Consider the following 17,963-nt stretch of genomic DNA (forward strand, 5'->3'; position numbering starts at 1 on the left):
ATGATCTGGACAAACTGGAGAAATGGTCTGAAGTAAATAGGATGAAATTCAATAAGGACAAATGCAAAGTACTCCATTTAGGAAGGAACAATCAGTTGCACACATACAAAATGGGAAATGACTGCCTAGGAAGGAGCACTGCGGAAAGGGATCTGGGGGTCATAGTGGACCACAAGCTAAATATGAGTCGAGTGTAATGTGGTTGCAAAAAAAGCAAACATCCTTCTGGGCTGTATTAGCAGGAGTGTTATTCTTCTGCTCTACTCCATGCTGCTTAGGCCTCAACTGGAGTATTGTGTCCAGTTCTGGGCGCCACATTTCAGGAAGGATGTGGACAAATTGGAGAAACTCCAGAGAAGAGCAACAAAAATGATTAAAGGTCTAGAAAATATGACCTATAAGGAAAGATTGAAGAAAAAAAAGGGTTTGTTTAGTCTGGAAAAGACTGGGAGGGGACACGATAATTTTCAAGTACGTAAAAGGTTGTTACAAGTAGGAAGAAGAAAAATTGATTTTGTTAACCTCTGAGGACAGGACAAGCAGCAATGGGCTTAAATTGCAGCGAGGGCGGTTTAGGTTGGACATTAGGAAAAACTTCCTGTCAGGGTGGTTAAGCACTGGAATAAATTGCCCAGGGAGGTTGTGGAATCTCCATCATCGGAGATTTAAGAGCAGGTTGGACAAACACCTTTCAGGGATGTTCTAGATAATACTTAGTCCTGCCATGAGTGCAGGGGACTGGACTAGACGACCTCTGGAGGTCCCTGGATTCTTTATAGACCAGCAGAAAAAGAAAGGACTTTTGAATAAATAGCCTGTGTTTAAACTGACTCAAGGCCACCTTTCTGATCCAGGAAAAGGGAAGGACATTCTGCCCAAGGGGACCCCAACCCTTCTGGAAGGGTTGGAAAGACTGACACCGACCAGAGCCCTTGTACAGGTGGGGTGATCTCTGGTAAGCTTATTAGTATGTTTATAGGTTCTTCATTGTTTTTCATGTTTTTTCTGTAATGCAAAATTTTACCTTAAGAATAAGTCTACTTGCTTAGAGACAGCCACATGGTAACTTATGTGTGGCAATTCTGTTTACAGCCTCTGATGAGAAAAGCAATGCAGGCCTGCTTAGGTCGTCTGGCTTGCTGGGGAATGCAGTGTAGGCAGGGAACTGTGCTGGCTGGAAAAACCTCACTCAGGAGGGAGATGAGGGCAGGTCTCTGCCCAAGAGAGGGGACAGCTGGGGAACCGGGACCCTAGAGTGGGTACCCTTCCAGATCATGGAGAGAATATACAGGTGCAGTTGCCTTGAACTGACACCACCCACCTGGCATGCAAGAACATGTGCAGACACATACTAGGCTGTATCTAGATCTCCTGGCAAGCAGGGTGCCTGGCAGTGCACCAACTGCGGCTGTTCCCCTTGTTCATGTGTCCTGCCTTGGAGGACACATTCCCCCTCCTCAGCCCAGCCCTGCATACCCTTGAGAAGCAGCTGGCCAGAGCCAGAGGCAAATGACTCCCTCCAGCTGCCCTCAGAGGCACAGTGAGAGCTTTGCTCCGCTAACCCCATCGCCAGCTCCACACTCCCTCCCTCAACCGAAGGACGCTGTGACTCCATTAGGGTTTGTACCAGTATAAGTTTATTCACACATCCGTTTTCATAGAAATGCCAGGTTTGAGTGAAGTAACAAATCCAGAGTGGCTATGTTAATGGACCCCAATGGCCACAAACAGGAACTGAGAGGCCAGGAGGCCTCCAAAGCAGCACCCCTCAATTGCACTCAGATGAGGGTCGAGCCCCCTCCCACTCACTCACTGTACCATACGGTAGCCAGGCCCTTGAAGAAAAGGGGAGGTGGAAAGTTGCTTTCTGGCACCACAGCAGGATCTGTTCGTTGGAGCCCACCAGGCTCATGCTGTCTGTCCTACATGGGACTTCAAACCGCATGTTATAAGAAAAGGAGTGGGGTCGGGGTACCTGACCACTGGGGGCTATCAGCAGAGAATTCAGTTTCCACTGGGACCAGGCATACCCCGAATAGGAGGTGGCAGAAAGCTCTGGCCCTAATGCCCCAGCTCCCTGCACTGAGAGGTGAGCCCCACCAGGCAAGTGCCATGAGCAGCAGTTCCCTACAGCACAGGAGAATTCATGGAGTCCCTCCCTGTGATGGTGCAGTTAGGGCTGTTCAAGAATGAGACTTCAGCCCTGTGGAAGAGCATTTGGACTGTGTGCTCCCCCCTGCCCCCCAGGGGACTGGACTAACTCTGCTTATCACAAGGAGAACCAGGCTGAAACACACTGGCTAGTACATTCTGGGTAACAGGAAATACACAGGACAGGGAGAGCTCTTGGTCTCTCCTCTAGATCCAAACCGGGACTACAGTGCAGAACAGGAACCTCTGGGGTGAACACATGCGATTAGCCTGACCCAATATGCAGTTCGGTCATTGCTACAAGAACTTATTCGTTTATTCCTAGATTGCTCCAGACCCCTCCCTACCAAAGCAAGTGCTGCCAGTGACCCTCGCCCTGGCTGCATCCTGACAGCTTCCCCTCATTGGTATGCCTGGGAGGTACCTCCTCTCCCAACACAAGGGAAGCTGGGTAGCAGCCATGATTGCAGGAGTGTCTGATTCTACAAGACAGAGGTGCAGCTAACTCACCACAAGAGGCAGCTGCAGGCAGTTTTCTGTTCCCTTGTTAGTTATGGTGGCATGGGCATTCACAGGCAGCAGGAGCTGTGCCCTCCCAGGGAAAAAATCAAAATAAAAAGCCACTGAGGCAAGAAGGCAGCTGAACCAGGCCTCCTAATCCATACTCCCTGCCCAAGTGATACCAAGTCCCTCTCCCACGCCAGCCTGCAGAGCGACAGGTAGTAATGCCGCCAAGAGTCCTTCATTCTTCCCCCCAGGAAACCACAGGCAAAAATATGGTGACAGGTGCCGCGGTGCTGGTTCGCCAGGAGGCATCAGCCTGTTCCAGTGGGCAACGCTGAGTACAGCCACAACCCCTGCCAGGCATGGCTCTCCGCTTCCAGCTGAGGCCAGGGCAGCTGCGGGGGAAAGGCACTTGGACAACAGAGGAACACTCCCCTCATGTGGCAGAGGCAAACTGCAGTACACACACAGTGCCACAGCCCAGGGCTGCTGAACACAGATCCCATCCTCCTGCCCCCACCCGTGTCTCGTGTTTGGGGCTGGCTGCAGGCCAGCACACCCCTAAGCTTCCCTAGACCCCACCCCCAGCGCTGCAGAGCTGAACTGCCCTGGAGCTTCAGGAGACAGTGGCATCTGTGCCCAACACGAGCTCAAAGGGGAGGGGAAGGAGGGAGAGACATGTTGTCCATACTGTGACAGAGACCAGGTGTTTTTCTAGGGCATCCCCTCACCAGGAGAAAACACCAGCACAGAGAGGATATTACACAACATTGTGTTTCAATGGCCAGGCCTCGCTAGGAACAAGGCTCACACAGGGGAGAGACCCCTCTCCCCACATGCTGCAGAAGACAGAGGCGAGGAGGGGTTTGGAGACAAAAGGAGAACAGCTGAACTAAGCTCCAGTGGCTACACTGATGTCATAGCTCCCCACCAGCCCTGCTCCGTGGATCCAGGAGCAGAGGCTAGGGTGCTGACTCAGGTGGCACAGCCAGCCCTTAGGCGTACTCAAGCTGCGCAGGGCTGTGGGTGTCTTCGTTCTTGTGCTCTGCACCGGGCATGCTCGCCTTCCCCTCGCCGCTGCTGCCGCTCTCAATGGGTTTGGCAGAGATGTAGTCCCGCACTTCAATCTCCATCCGCTTCGCTTTCAGAGCCGCTGTGTGCAGCTTCTCCAGGAAGTCTGGCATGCCTGGCAGGAAAGGCAATGACACAGTGAGCACCAAGGACGTGTAGGGAGGGGACATCTGGACTGCTCCAAAAACAGGCTCATACCTCAACACAAACAGCCGCCAAAACAATCTATCCAGTGTCTAGCACACAAAGGGAGCACCCATCCCTGCAAAACCTAGGCACCTCCATGCCCCCCCCCCCCCGGAGCTAGTGAGCCACCTGACTAAGAGGTGGGAATAAGTACGGTAGCCAGGAACTCCCAACTGGGTCACTGACACACTGATCTCGAGGTACAGAGAGGCGAGGTGACTTGCCTAGTTTCCTCCTCTAAGCAGGGCCAATGGTGCTATGGGGTGGCGAGGGAAAGCACACACAAGAACACTCACAGGAAGGTGTACTCTCTTGTTCACAGAGATGCTATCACATCAAGAAGGACTTGGCAGGGCCATGGCAGTAAACTTCCTGTTCTGTTCTACATGAAGCTAGATTAAGGTTGCCCAAACACTTTCCATTACAAGACCCTCTTTTCAGTTGTGTATACATTTGCCAAACATTAACTTTGGGTTGAAATTTCTCATGACATGTTTCTGCCTCCGGCTGAATTTGTCTGGGAAGTTTCAACTGTTCAGTCATTCCTGAGGAGGAAGCTAGTTAAAACAAAGTCTTCCAACTATTTCACTGAGAAGCTCTGCCACTCCCATGCTTTGCAGCAGGGTCTTGAAATTTCGCTGGGGAGATGCTGTGGTGTCAGGGATGTGACTTGTGCCATCCCTGTGAAAAATTAATCCAAATTTGGCCAAATCGCAAGCATCTGAAGAAGTCTCAATTTGCAATTTAGAGACTTGAGAAGTTCACTAAATCACTCTAGATTCCATCTGCACTGAACATGCTCCATCGCCTCACAACCCCTGTGTGTCATTCCCAAGTGAGCCTGCTCCATCCTGGGGCTGATCAGGACTTGCCCTGCAATTGCTCCTCCTGACTGTTGCTGTGTCACTGGAACCTAGAGCAGGGAGCCTGTCTCTCCTTTGCTGAGTGCTCCCCCTTCTGGTACCCAGGAAATAAGGAGGTAGAAGGAAGAAGCACCTCTGTAGACGAGTGAGAAAATGGTGGTAGGGTTATGGGAACCAGAGGGTGGGAAGGAGCATAGGGGGAACAAACAGGCTGGGGTACAGGAACACAATGGTCTACAGCCACTAGAGTATACTTCCCCAAAACCTGGTATCAAAGTTCTCAGGCTCCAGACTCCTCTGCTGTCAGCAAATTTCTGTGAAACCACTGGCAAAGTGTCATCCCCCTTTAGTGCAGGTCCACGTGGAGTAAGAGATAGTCGTTGTACTATTCCCCTCTGTTAGCTCAAGTGGGAGAGGGCTGGGTTTGCAAAGGGCTGAATCCTGCTGATGGCCCATGGGCAGATCAGGCTGATTCTACAGTGAGAGAAGTTGTTTTTTCGCCTTTTTTTTTTTTTAATTTGGAAGCTACTTCCCAAAAAAGCTACACTGAAAGAATGTTAAAGATGCAAAGTCAAGCACTCAACAGTTAGGAAATGACAGAATTAAGGTTGCCCAGGCAACCTTCATTTGCCCCCTTGAGTGTCTGTATTAGGATAGTCTTTGGTTACATGATCACATAATATTTTTCCCCCAGAAGACCCAGACCGTGTGCTCTGGGAATGAATGAGGGTTGTGTAGTGACAGAGGCTGTCTGTAGGACCTCTGCCTCATTTGGTGCAAAAGGCAGGTGGTGTGTATTTACTCCTCCTTTCGTGGGTGCTAGGAGATACACAGGTCCAGAGTTGTGAACTACAATGGAAGTGGAGCAGAGCTGTTCTTTGATCAGACAGAGGGCTATAAAAATGCTAAGTATTTCTGAAAAAAATAAAAATAAAAATCAGACCTTAGGTATCACAAGCTGGGCACCCAAAATTAGTGAACACTTGGCAATTTTGGTCTTATTCTGTGCCTCAGCTGCGAAAACAGGGATACCAGCATCACTTACTCTCACAGGGTACATTCATTACTGTTTGCAAAAAGAAAAGGAGTACTAGTGACACCTTAGAGACTAACCAATTTATTTGAGCATAAGCTTTCGTGAGCTACAGCTCACTTCATCGGATGCATTCAGTGGAAAATACAGTGAGGAGATTTATATAACCAAGTGGCAGTGTTTGGCCAGCTTAGTGGGGAGAAGACCCAATCCCAGTTTGACCCCCTGGAGTTTTGGGGTGGCCAAAGGGCACGGGCTGCATAAACCTTCCCACATGCGGCCTGCGAGTGCTATTGATCACCCCAACGACCTAAAGGAGGGCATGAAACCGGAAGGGCCTGGTGTAACTCCCACCAAGGAATGGGAGAGATGCTGGGGCATCCATGGGAACGTTGGTGGCTTTGAACTTCCCCAGGTCACCAGCTAAAGTGACCCCGCTCAGTTCGATCTCGAAGGGGGGAGAGATGTGACAAAGCGGGATTGTTCTTAATGGTTCCTCTGAATAGTGTGGTATATAAATCTCCTCACTGTATTTTCCACTGAATGCATCCGATGAAGTGAGCTGTAGCTCACGAAAGCTCATGCTCAAATAAATTGGTTAGTCTCTAAGGTGCCACTAGTACTCCTGTTCTTTTCGCGAATACAGACTAACACGGCTGCAACTCTGAAACCATTCATTAATGTTTGTGAAACACTCAAATACTACGATAGGAGTAACACAAAGAGTCAGGAGGAAATTCCAAGTCCTGGGTCCATCCAGTGCAGGTTTTGGATGGTGTGTGGTAAGCAAAGCCTGAGGGCATATATTGAATGAGGAGGATCAAGAGAAACACTGAACTGAAGGAGACGGGTACTACGGGGAAATAGTATTTAGTTACATGATCTCATTTTATTATAGTGCAGATGCCCAAGGGAGCCAAATTAAGGGCTCCTGGACAACCTTATTTCTGTATTGCGCTACTTGAGCACTTGACTTTGCAATCTTAATGGTTTAATGTATTTCTACACAGGTTCTTATCCCATGCTCATAACTGTAGTACCCTAGTGCTTTCAGTCATGCACTATGTATGGTGACTAACAAGCATCGTGTGCAGCTCGTTCTCTCCCCTGGAGAGCGGTGTGTGGCAGGGTACAGGTCAGAGTAGTGCACCTAGTACTTGGAGTGGAAGAGGAGGTGGTTTAGCTGGTGAGAGATTTCATTCCACAGCTGCAGACCATCCCCTGAGAAAGCTCTGTCTCCTGTACAAAAGAGCTTCACCTCATGGAAGAGTTTTCCATCATGCCCAAGATGCAAAGCTGCTGACCAGTGTCTTCCCTGACAGAGCGTTAGCCTCAGTTAGATATGCTGGTCCCAGACCACTGAGCACCCTGAAAGCGAGAACTGAGAACTTGGTTTTGACTTGCTTTTTGATGGGAAGCCAACATAGGGAGTGGATGCCAGACCTGCTCTTCTCACTGTAGCCCGTACTGCTGAGAAGATGCACTGCCATGTTCTGCAGATGACATTAGTAGAGGTTCTCAAACTAACAGACCCTGGTGTAAGCAGGACCCAGCTGGTGGCAAGGTGTTTTCAATTAAGGTCCTTGTCTCTAGCACTCCCTCATGCTGTTGGTCTGAAAGAGCCCAAGCTTCAGAGCATCCATTTTACACAGGCTTTTGGGCCAATGTGGATATAGAGTCTGGGGATGGGAAACTCAAGTCCTTTAAATGGTAGTGGGTTGATTAAGCTACAGAATGGATGGATTGTGTCTCAGAGGTTCTGAGCAGAGCAGAGCATTTGGGGATAAGTCACCTTGTTGCACAGCCCTTCCACTCCAATCCCGGAGCAGGAAGCTTCCATGTTTTCACCCACTCTCGAGGAGAGACTAAAACACACCATGTGCATCTGCAGTGGCCAGTGAGCCGGGTCACCCCAGGAGGCATTTCGGAGGGGATGAGAGTTTGTTCAGCTTCTTCCGGATCTTACAAATAGGGATTTTTTTTAATGGCAAGTTCCAGTCTGTGGGTCTCAACCTTGGCAGATTGCCTTTAACTGCCCCTGGGGTGCGGAGACCACCTGGTGCGAGGGGGAAGGAACACCATTCCAGAGTGCAAGGACTGGAGGTACAAAGGCCACAGTGGCACAGTAGGTAAATCCCCTTAAGCGTCAGACAGACAAGAAGTCACGGACAAGCCTCCCAATTCCCATTTCCCCTTGATTGCCGGTCAAGGGAAATTAGTGAGAATCAGCACCGCTGGGCAGCTCTCCTCTACAGTTATCTTTCTCAGGTTCTTCAAACTGAAGCCCCTGCATAGTGCACCAACCCCTCCCCATAGGGACAGAGAAACCAACAGCAAAGTCCTGAGGCCCTTCACCACACATTCCCCAGATCCCCCACACCAGACCTCTAGTTTGTGTACTGAAGTCTTTCTGTAGTTCCCAAAAGAGGAGGTCCTTTGGACCAACACAGGCAAGGTTCTCCACAAAACAGCCTCCCACTCCTTTCATTCCAGAACCAAGGAGACCGGAGGGGCTCATGGTGCTCAGACCATCCAGATCCCCAAACCAGAGTAGGGATGTGAGTATCGTTTAAAAAGTTAACCGGTTAACCAATTAAACGGAGAGGGGCCCGCAGGGCTGGGGCTGCTCTGGCCGGCGTGACCCGCAGGCTTGTGCAAGCCAGCACAACTGTGGCTGCACCAGCCCGCCAAGGGCTGGGGGTTAACAGTTAGGCTGGGTTAACCGGTAACACTAATGCTTACTGGTTAACTGTTTACTATTTTACATTCCTAGTCCAGAGCGAAGGGTTAGAGCCAGTGACTCACCACTAGAGACCATCCAGCTGACACAGTAGCGCGGGAACACTGTCTGTGGATTGTCGCTGTACGTCAGCAGGTAATCAAAGCCGTTCTGCAAGAGGAATAAGTTTAGCGATACCTGACCTGTCACAGGAACCTCTTGGCAACCAGGGCTGATCTTACAAAGCCACTACCTAAACGGGGCAGACAACAGCCCCCATCTCAGCCAGCCTGTAGTGCTGAATGACTCACAGGAAGGTGTTTTAGTTGCACAACACTATACCACACAGGGAACTTTCTTCCTGGCTGCCACTTAAAACCAGGAAGCATGAGAATTGAAAACAAATGTATCAGAATCCTGATAGAGTCTTTGCAGATACTACTGGCATTATGTGTTTTAAGTCTGAACCATTTTTCTCCTCCAGTCTCTCTTCAATTGGGGCAAGAGAAGGCTGACATCCAGGGCTTTGATGGAGATCTGCAAAAACACGAAGACAGACGGGACATGGAAGAAGCAAGCAAGCAAGGGGCTCAGAGCATGGAAATCATATTTAGCCCCAGCTTCAGGTGTCTCGAGCAAGCTGCTTCACCCATTTGCTCCATTTTCCCATATGACGACAGCATATTTAGTCAGCTCCTTCCCGGGAGAGCGGAGGGTTAGTTTGTGAAGTGTTAAATGTGTCATTTACCACGCTACAAAACCCTGAGCAGGAGGATCTGAGAGAGGCAGCAGATCAGAGGCCTTTGGAACAATACATAACAGCAATAAAATTAGAGATAGTGGGTTCAGAAATAAGAGCATAAAATACAAATGGGAGGCATGGCCCCACAGTACGCCAACATTTTTATGGCTGACTTAGAACAACGCTTCCTCAGCTCTCGTCTCCTAATGCCCCATCTCTACTTGCGCTACATTGATGACATCTTCATCATCTGGACCCATGGAAAAGAAGCCCTTGAGGAATTCCACCATGATTTCAACAATTTCCATCCCACCATCAACCTCAGCCTGGTCCAGTCCACACAAGAGATCCACTTCCTGGACACTACAGTGCTAATATACGATGGTCACATAAACACCACCCTATACCGGAAACCTACTGACCGCTATTCCTACCTACCTGCCTCCAGCTTTCACCCAGACCACACCACACGATCCATTGTCTACAGCCAAGCTCTATGATACAACCGCATTTGCTCCAACCCCTCAGACAGAGACAAACACCTAAAAGATCTCTATCGAGCGTTCTTACAACTACAATACCCACCTGCTGAAGTGAAGAAACAGACTGACAGAGCCAGAAGAGTTCCCAGAAGTCACCTACTACAGGACAGGCCCAACAAAGAAAGCAACAGAACGCCACTAGACGTCACCTTCAGTCCCCATCTAAACCTCTCCAGCGCATCATCAAGGATCTACAGCCTATCCTGAAGGACAACCCATCACTCTCACAGATCTTGGGAGACAGACCAGTCCTTGCTTACAGACAGCCCCCCAACCTGAAGCAAATACTCACCAGCAACCACAAGCCACACAACAAAAACACTAACCCAGGAACCTATCCTTGCAACAAAGCCCGTTGCCAACTGTGTCCACATATCTATTCAGGGGACACCATCAGAGGACCTAATCACATCAGCCACATTATTAGAGGCTCGTTCACCTGCACATCTACCAATGTGATATATGCCATCATGTGCCAGCAATGCCCCTCTGCCACATACATTGGCCAAACCGGACAGTCTGTATGTAAAAGAATAAATGGACACAAAGCAGACTTATAAGAATTATAACATTCAAAAACCAGTCGGAGAACACTTCAATCTCTCTGGTCACTCGATTTCTGATCTCAAAGTGACTATCCTTCAACAAAAAAACTTCAAAAACAGACTCCAACGAGAGACTGCTGAATTGGAATTAATTTGCAAACTGGACACCACTAAATTAGGCTTGAATAAAGACTGGGAGTGGATGTGTCATTACACAAAGTAAAACTATTTCCCCCATGTTTATTTTTCCCCCCTACTGTTCCTCACATGTTCTTGTCAACTGCTGGAAATGGCCCATCTTGATTATCACTACAAAAGGTTTTTTTTTCTCTCCTGCTGATAATACCTCACCTTAACTGATCTCTCTCGTTATAGTGTGTATGATAACACCTATTGTTTCATGTTCTCTGTGTATCTATCTACCTACCGTATTTTCTACTGCATGCATCCGATGAAGTGGGATTTAGCCCACAAAAGCTTATGCTCATATAAATTTGTTAGTCTCAAAGGTGCCACACGTACTCCTGTTCTTTTCTCAAATCTAGATTCCAATCAGCTAGCTGCTACACAGGTTGACCAGCCAGAGTTCAAGGGGCAGATCTAGGCTGCTATGTATTCTGCTAATACCACATAAAAGCTCCTCCCAAGTGGTTGAAAGCACAAGGGCCAAGATTTCCAAGAGCGACTAGCAATTTTGGGTGCCTGAGACTCCTTAGTTGGGGATTGGTCCTGCTTCGAGCAGAGGGTTGGACCAGGTGACCTCCTGAGGCCCCTTCCAGCCCTGACATTCTATGATTCTAGGGGCCTGATTTTCAGAGGGTGGGTGCTCAGCACTTAGGAGTCTCCTCAAGTTGGGCACCCAAAAATCGGTCATTCTCAAAAGTAACATAACACTTGAAAAAGTACCCGTGTAAGGCCGGTCAGAGGACATGATCACAGTGGTCTCTTCTGGCCTTGGAATCTATGAAAATCTTGGCTAAACTGTGACCTTTGACTTTGGGTACTTAGCTCAATAGCAAAACCAAGATGACACCAAGGAAGTCACAGCTTTGTGGCTGTGACACAGGAATCTCTTGGTGCCAACTGGCAAGGAGGTTACAGAAATCTCCCGAGTCTGGAATATACATGGTAGCTCACCAGGAGAGCATCACGTAATAGAGGCCTATGTCACTCTGGTCATCAATATAATTGTAAAATGTATGTATGGATACTGTGCAAGGAGTTACGTATATATACTGAAAATATGTTCTCAAAGAATATCTAGGCACTGGTCACCAACAAAAGTGAAAACACAAGTTTTCTGTCAGACAAGAGATGCTTACCTGTCTGGCTATTTAAATGCACATTAATAATTGTATGTTTCGCCACCTATCATCAATCTGAACTGAATGCTAATGAAGGACTAAGAAATTTCAAAGAGAACAACAGTGTGAGAATGAGTGTGGACCCTACCTACAGGTGCACATCACAGGTTTGTTCTACTATATTTGGGGACAAAGACAACATGCTGGAATCCGTCACCTAGGAAGCAAGTGCACAGCGAATTTGCTTCATGAAAGTGGGATCTCAGCTAGGCTTGGCTGAAAAAGCTGGAGAGAAATTTGGGCAAAAAGCTTCTTTAGACAAGACAGTAACTTGTTACAAAAAACAACAAGAAGCCCGGTGGCACTTTAAAGACTAATAGATTTATTTGGGCATAAGCTTTCATGGGTGAAAAACCCACTTGGCATCTGAAGAAATAGGTTTTTTACCCATGAAAGCTTATGCCCAAATAAATCTGTTAGTCTTTAAAGTGCAACCGGACTCCTTGTTGTTTTTGTGGATACAGACTAACACAACTACCCCTCTGATATTTGTCAAGTTCAGTCTTCAGAAAGAATTATATTCTTTTATATGTAACCATTTTTCCCCAACATTCTTACTCAGGATCACCTGAATCTCTGTTCTTTATTCTTGTTTTCACTATAAACATAACTCAGTCCTGTGGTGTTAAGCTAAGAGGTGGCCCTGAGTTGAATCTGACAAGCTGGTGTGTCCTGTTCCTTTGGGAACAGCAGGCCAGGTAATTCTGAGAGTGTTCAGTGGACAAGGGCAGGATACTGCAGGGGACACTCGGAGGACTCAGGGGTTGGTGTGTGCCTATTGCTACCTACACATACAATGCGAGGCCTGCAGGGCCTGGAAGGGGTACTTGTGCTGCCAGAGGCTGGTGGTTTCAGGGAGCTGATCCACGGTAGGCACAGACAAGACTTCCTTATGCTAAAAGCAGGCAATTGTCCAGGGCCTCACAGTCCTGGGTCCCGTCATTAGGGCTAGGCGAATCCATACAGCTCTCCCCTTGATACTTAGAGCTGGTATCCCTGGTGCAGCAGCTGCAGACCGCAGAGCTTCAGTCAGCATATTCAGTTACCACCTTTCAGAAGAGCTCCTGCCCTGACTCAGATTCCACATGGGGAGGCCTCAACAACAGCTGACTGTTCCCCTGGTTTTCCAGACTGGCCAGGAACTTACCTCATCGAATGTCTTGTGTGGTCGGATAACCATCTGGGATTCATAGGTTCGAACCCGCACGAACTCGGGATCTTCTGGGACACCTGGGTGATCCACTGCTCTGGAATATATGCAAGATGGGAAAAGGGTATTTATAACCCTGGGTAATCCCTCCTGAGGTTAGCTTAAGACCTGGGTCTGAATGGACAGATGCTGACAGACTGTACTAGTCATCACATATGATAAAATATAGACTCTCTCCACAATGGTGAGAACCCAAGCTATTCTCAGAGAGCCTCCTGAAATTTTGCAGTCATTTAGAGAGGCTCCAACAGGCAATTTATAGTAATACCTAACTCACAGCGATTTACAAAAGAGGGCATCAACATCTCTATTTTACCAGTGGGGAAACAGAGGCAGAGACATGACTTGTCCAAATTCACACAGGCAGTCTGTGGAAGAACAGGAAACGGGCCGGCCCTCTTATCCATCCTGCCTCCCCTGCCATTGATAAGGCATTTTAAGTAGTCATTGTGTGTCTATGAACCAGGTATCGCTACGTATGTGACTAAAATGCACAGACAGCCCTCTCCAGTATTCTCTCCTAACCCAGTGGTTCCAGAACGGGCTCTTCCACACCACGCTAGACATGACAGAAGGGCTTCTGACAAGGGACCTGAGAAGCCCTGGCCTTTCCAGTTTTGAAGCCACATCCCCCTGTGAAGCTCTCATTCTTTCCTCCGCTACTGGATTAAGAACATCGCTCATCCTTCAGCCAGCAGAATGGAGACCATTCCACGGACTGCAGGGCACGAGGCTTGCACAGCCATAGCAGCATCCGAGCACCACTGTTTGAGCCTTGTGCTCACTCAGTTCCAGCTTCCTTCATGCCCTCCTCCCACAAGCATCTCACTCGCTCTCTCCTACGCCTGGAAGGACCCTCTCACTCCTCTTCAAATATCTTGTCAAAGCCCACTTCCTCCAAACAAGCTCCCCCACACCAACGTAACAAAGGGGAACACGATGCACACAGTGCAAAACGAAGAGTAACCTCTTGATCTGTCACCATCTAAACTTCCCTCTCACTCCCATGCCCTTGTCTGCCATCACACCTAGATTGGCAGGGACCATGTTTGACGGTCTACACAGCAAACGTCAACAGTGCTGTATAAACACAGGATAGTACGTATCCATGAAATTAGAGATTATATGCTAGGGCATAGGCATAAGAGACTGAATTAAGGTTGCACTGAGGCTCTAGTGGAGACACTTCTGCCCATTCCCTGCCTTGCCCCCAAGTTTGAACTTTTCTGCACTGCCCCCATCCCAGTCCTGTCCTTACCCATGGCTCCTTGTCTCAGTCTATTCTCCTCACCCCTTACAGACTCTATCCCCAGTCTCCTTGCCCAGCTATTCCCAGTTCTCCCCAGGCCCATCTTCTCCCCACTCAATGGCCTCCAGTCCCACTTCCCCCACCCATATTCCTCACTCCCACTAGCTCAGAGTCCCCCTCCCTGGACTTCTCATTCAGTCTCCTCCCTGCAATGGCAGTCCCCACCCCTGTGCCAGCCTCCAGTCCCAGTCGGTTCCCCATCTCCACTTCAAAGCTTCTTGCTCCAGCCTACTCCCCCTTGTCCCCCAGGTCCAGCTCTCCCCCGCTGCCCCCCACATTTGAGTCATGTGGCTTACTCCTTCACACTGCCTGGGTGCCAGCTGAGGGTCACTGAAAGCTCAGGAGAGAGAGGTCCTTGCTCTCAGTTCTGGTGCCCAGCCCAACCCTGGCACAAAGCTGCCAATAATAGGGAAAGTCCAGCTTCACTCCCTCCAGCCCAGGGCTATAACGTATTGCTTATCCATACTGTGGAGATGGCACAAGCACAGCTGGGTCAGCACTACAAGCTGGAGATGCTGGAGCATGTACAATGCACATAAAATCTCTAAAGATTTTAGCTTAAAATCAAAGAAGTCTCTCTACTGAGCACATGTGAACTGAGATTTTTCAAAGAGCTACAACTTGGCCAAATTAGGGCAGATTTTCACAGGTTCAGCAAAAGGCACATCCCTGATATAAAGTCCACCCTTCCTGCCAAATTTCGAGTTCCTCTTCCAAGATGCAGGAGCACATAAGCTTTTCAAAGAAAAGGTGATCAGAATTTACTACTACAAAACGTTTTTCCCTAGCCTTATTCTCAGAAACAGCTGAACCAGCACGGTTTCTGAGGCAGACACCCAGCACAGAAAATTTGAAAACAGGGTCTTATAATGGGAAGGATCAGACAAACAATCATTTATAGGCATGGCTGGTAGCATCTATAACTAACTGCCTATAACAACCCACTGACCCAGGTAAAAGAATGGCAAAGGAGCAAGGCCTACAGAAGAAACAATGCCTTTGCTATCTTTGTCAGAGTGACAGTGAGTCTAAGGACAACCCCATCCTCACACCATGGCGCTAGGTGTGGCAGGAATAGCTAGATTGCATCAGGGATACATACCGTGACACCAGCACCATCAGATTGTTTTCCTGGTCCACGTTGTACCGCCGAACATACACATAGTCCCGTGAATACATCGGGTACTAAAGGAACAAAGACATGCAAATCAGTCCCTTCTAACACCAGACAGGCCATAAGAAAGCAAGCGGGGTGAGGGAGGGAGGAAGGAACACTCACCGGGAAGTGAGTTACCCAGTGAACCACCTCCGAGCCAGTGGACAGGTCTCTCTCAATCACATCCAGTTTGATGACCAGTGAATCCCATTTCTTCCTGTATTCCGTGTCCAGCTATGGAACAAGGGAAGAATTTATGACAATTGTGTCATGGGGTGAATCTGTAGCACGTTTCTTCTATAGTCAAGGTTATGGCTGGAGGAGGTGCCCCCCATCTTAGAAAGGCAGACAAATGAGCAGTTCCTTATACTGTGGAAAAGCCAAGCTCTACCTGCCAAAAATAAACACTGCTTTTGGGAGCCAGGCAGCATTACAGGAAGTTTATGATCCCTAAGATACTCTTGCTGGGAAGAAACACACAGTGGCAAGGATGGCTACTGCAGCAGGGACACAGGACTTTATAGCTTTTCCCCTCTATAAGGCTGCATTGGGAAGCAGATGCTCTACTGAGGAGGACTGGGGATAGAAGGCCCTAGAGTCAGACTCTAGAGGCCTACAACTGACCATCACACACACAAAATTGTAGGCAAATACTAGAATAATCTTGGTGACTCCCCCTCGTTCCACTCACACAGAAAAATGGTAAAATAAAAAACAATAAAAAATGGTAAAATGTGGGCAAATACTTTTCACAAAATGACAACTCCATATCTGACCTCTCAGTCCTTGTCCCGCCACAAAAAAACCTGCACAACGCCTTCAAAATACGAGCCTGGGAGCTTAAATTCATAACTTTACTAGACATTCAAAATCACAGTGAAGACAGACATTGGATTTATGGCTTATTACAACGATCTGTAACCCACTAACCCCCCTTTTTTGTTCTATGACCGCAGAGGTGTTAACAGGCCACTTCACCTTGAATGGTTTCTAACAATCCATGTTAACTACTTATGATAAACAATCTGTTCTTCCCTGTATTTAGCTGGGACACTAACCCCTAGTCTACACTAGTTAGGTCGATGTAAGGCAGCTTACATCAATCTAAGACCTTGTCTACACTACAGAGTGTTGTCGACAAAATTTATGTCTACGATCAAAAAGTGCTATAAACATCGCTATTGCACGTTCACACTACGCTCCCTTTGTGGGCAGAGCAAGTCCACACTTGGTGCTCTTGCATAGACAGTGAGAGCAGTGCACTGTGGGTAGCTATCACACTGTGCTGCTCACCACCTTCTGAAGCTAGGACTTGTGGGAAGGTGGAGTGGATCGCAGAGCATCATAGGTGTGAGCTCAACGTCCCATGATGAATTATTTTGTGTCCCAGTCTTCCCATGGTCTTCTGACTGTATTTTGCAGCATTTTTCAACAGCCCCAGTTTACTGTGTGTCCATCTGTGTGTGAAGGGATCCTACACTCCTCTCTACTGTTGTGGTCATGTGGTTGTGAACACATCACGGACGGACATGCTGTGCATCACGAGCTCCCAAACGGAACAGGAATCAGCGTTGCCTGACCTGCTGCGTGTCATGGAAAGAACCACCACCAGATTAGTTTAGGCATTCACAGAGCAGCTGCACATGGTGGACCGTTGCTTTTGGGCTTGGAAAACAAGCACTGAATGGTGGGACTGCATCATTATGCAGGTCTGGGATGACGAGCAGTGGCGACAGAACTTTCGGATGCAGAAAGCCACCTTCCCGGAGCTGTGTGCGGAGCTCGCCGCAGCCCTGTGGCGCAGACACACCAAAATGAGAGGTGCCCGCTCAGTGGAGAAGCACATGGTGATGGCAGTATGAAAGCTGTTAACTCCATTCAGTTGGTCGCAAATCAGATTGGGTTAGGAAAGTAGGCCATGGGGACTGCGTTAATGCAAGTGTGCAAGGCCATTAATTGCATCCTGCTATGAAGGACCATGACTCTTGGCAATGTGCATGAAATAGTGAATGGTTTTGCAGAAACGGGATTCCCTGACTGTGGCAGGACGATAGATGGCACACGTGTTCTAATTTTGACCCTGGACCATCTTGTGACGGAGTACATCAATAGAAAGGGGTACTTCTCCATGGTATTGCAGGCACTTGTTGATCACTATGGGCGTTTCACTGACACCAAGACGGGGTGGTCCGGGAAGGTGCATGACACAAGCATCTTAAGGAACACTGACCTGTACAGAAAGCTGCAAGCAGGGACTTTCTTTCCAGACCAGAAGATTCCAGTGGGGGGGGATGATGAAATGCCCAGTGACCTTGGGAGACCCAGCGTACCCCTCACTCCCATGGCTCATGAAGCCTTACACGAGAAACCTGGACAGCAGCAAGGAGTGCTTCAACAATTGGCTGCGTAGGTGCAGAATGACCACGGAATGTACATTTGGCAGATTAAAAACACGCTGGTGATGCCTTTATGGCAGGTAAGATCTAAGTGAGGAAAACATTCCAGCGGTCATAGCTGCCTGCTGCATGCGCCATAATCTTTGTGAGTCTAAGGATGAAAGGTTTGCCC

General features: G+C 48.5%; 1 protein-coding gene across 2 annotated transcripts in view; it reads right to left on the reverse strand.

Annotated features, from left to right (window-relative positions):
• Window positions 1-1,620: 1,620 nt before the first annotated feature.
• The window catches only part of STARD7 (StAR related lipid transfer domain containing 7), a 39,328-nt gene continuing 22,985 nt past the window's right edge, over window positions 1,621-17,963 (reverse strand). Inside the window, exons 4-8 of one of the 2 annotated variants that reach the window (XM_037886217.2) lie at window positions 15,519-15,629; window positions 15,342-15,424; window positions 12,868-12,967; window positions 8,614-8,698; window positions 1,621-3,841 (exon numbers count right to left, since the gene is read on the reverse strand). In XM_037886217.2, the coding sequence (XP_037742145.1) occupies window positions 3,651-3,841; window positions 8,614-8,698; window positions 12,868-12,967; window positions 15,342-15,424; window positions 15,519-15,629 (570 nt within the window). In that variant the 3' untranslated portion in view covers window positions 1,621-3,650. Of the gene's footprint in view, window positions 5,250-8,613; window positions 8,699-12,867; window positions 12,968-15,341; window positions 15,425-15,518; window positions 15,630-17,963 lie in introns of both variants that reach the window. The other variant, XM_037886218.2, reaches the window with a different exon arrangement.

The sequence above is a fragment of the Chelonia mydas genome, chromosome 26 (genome assembly GCF_015237465.2).
Source record: "Chelonia mydas isolate rCheMyd1 chromosome 26, rCheMyd1.pri.v2, whole genome shotgun sequence".
In the NCBI taxonomy this organism is placed as follows: Eukaryota; Metazoa; Chordata; order Testudines; family Cheloniidae; genus Chelonia; species Chelonia mydas.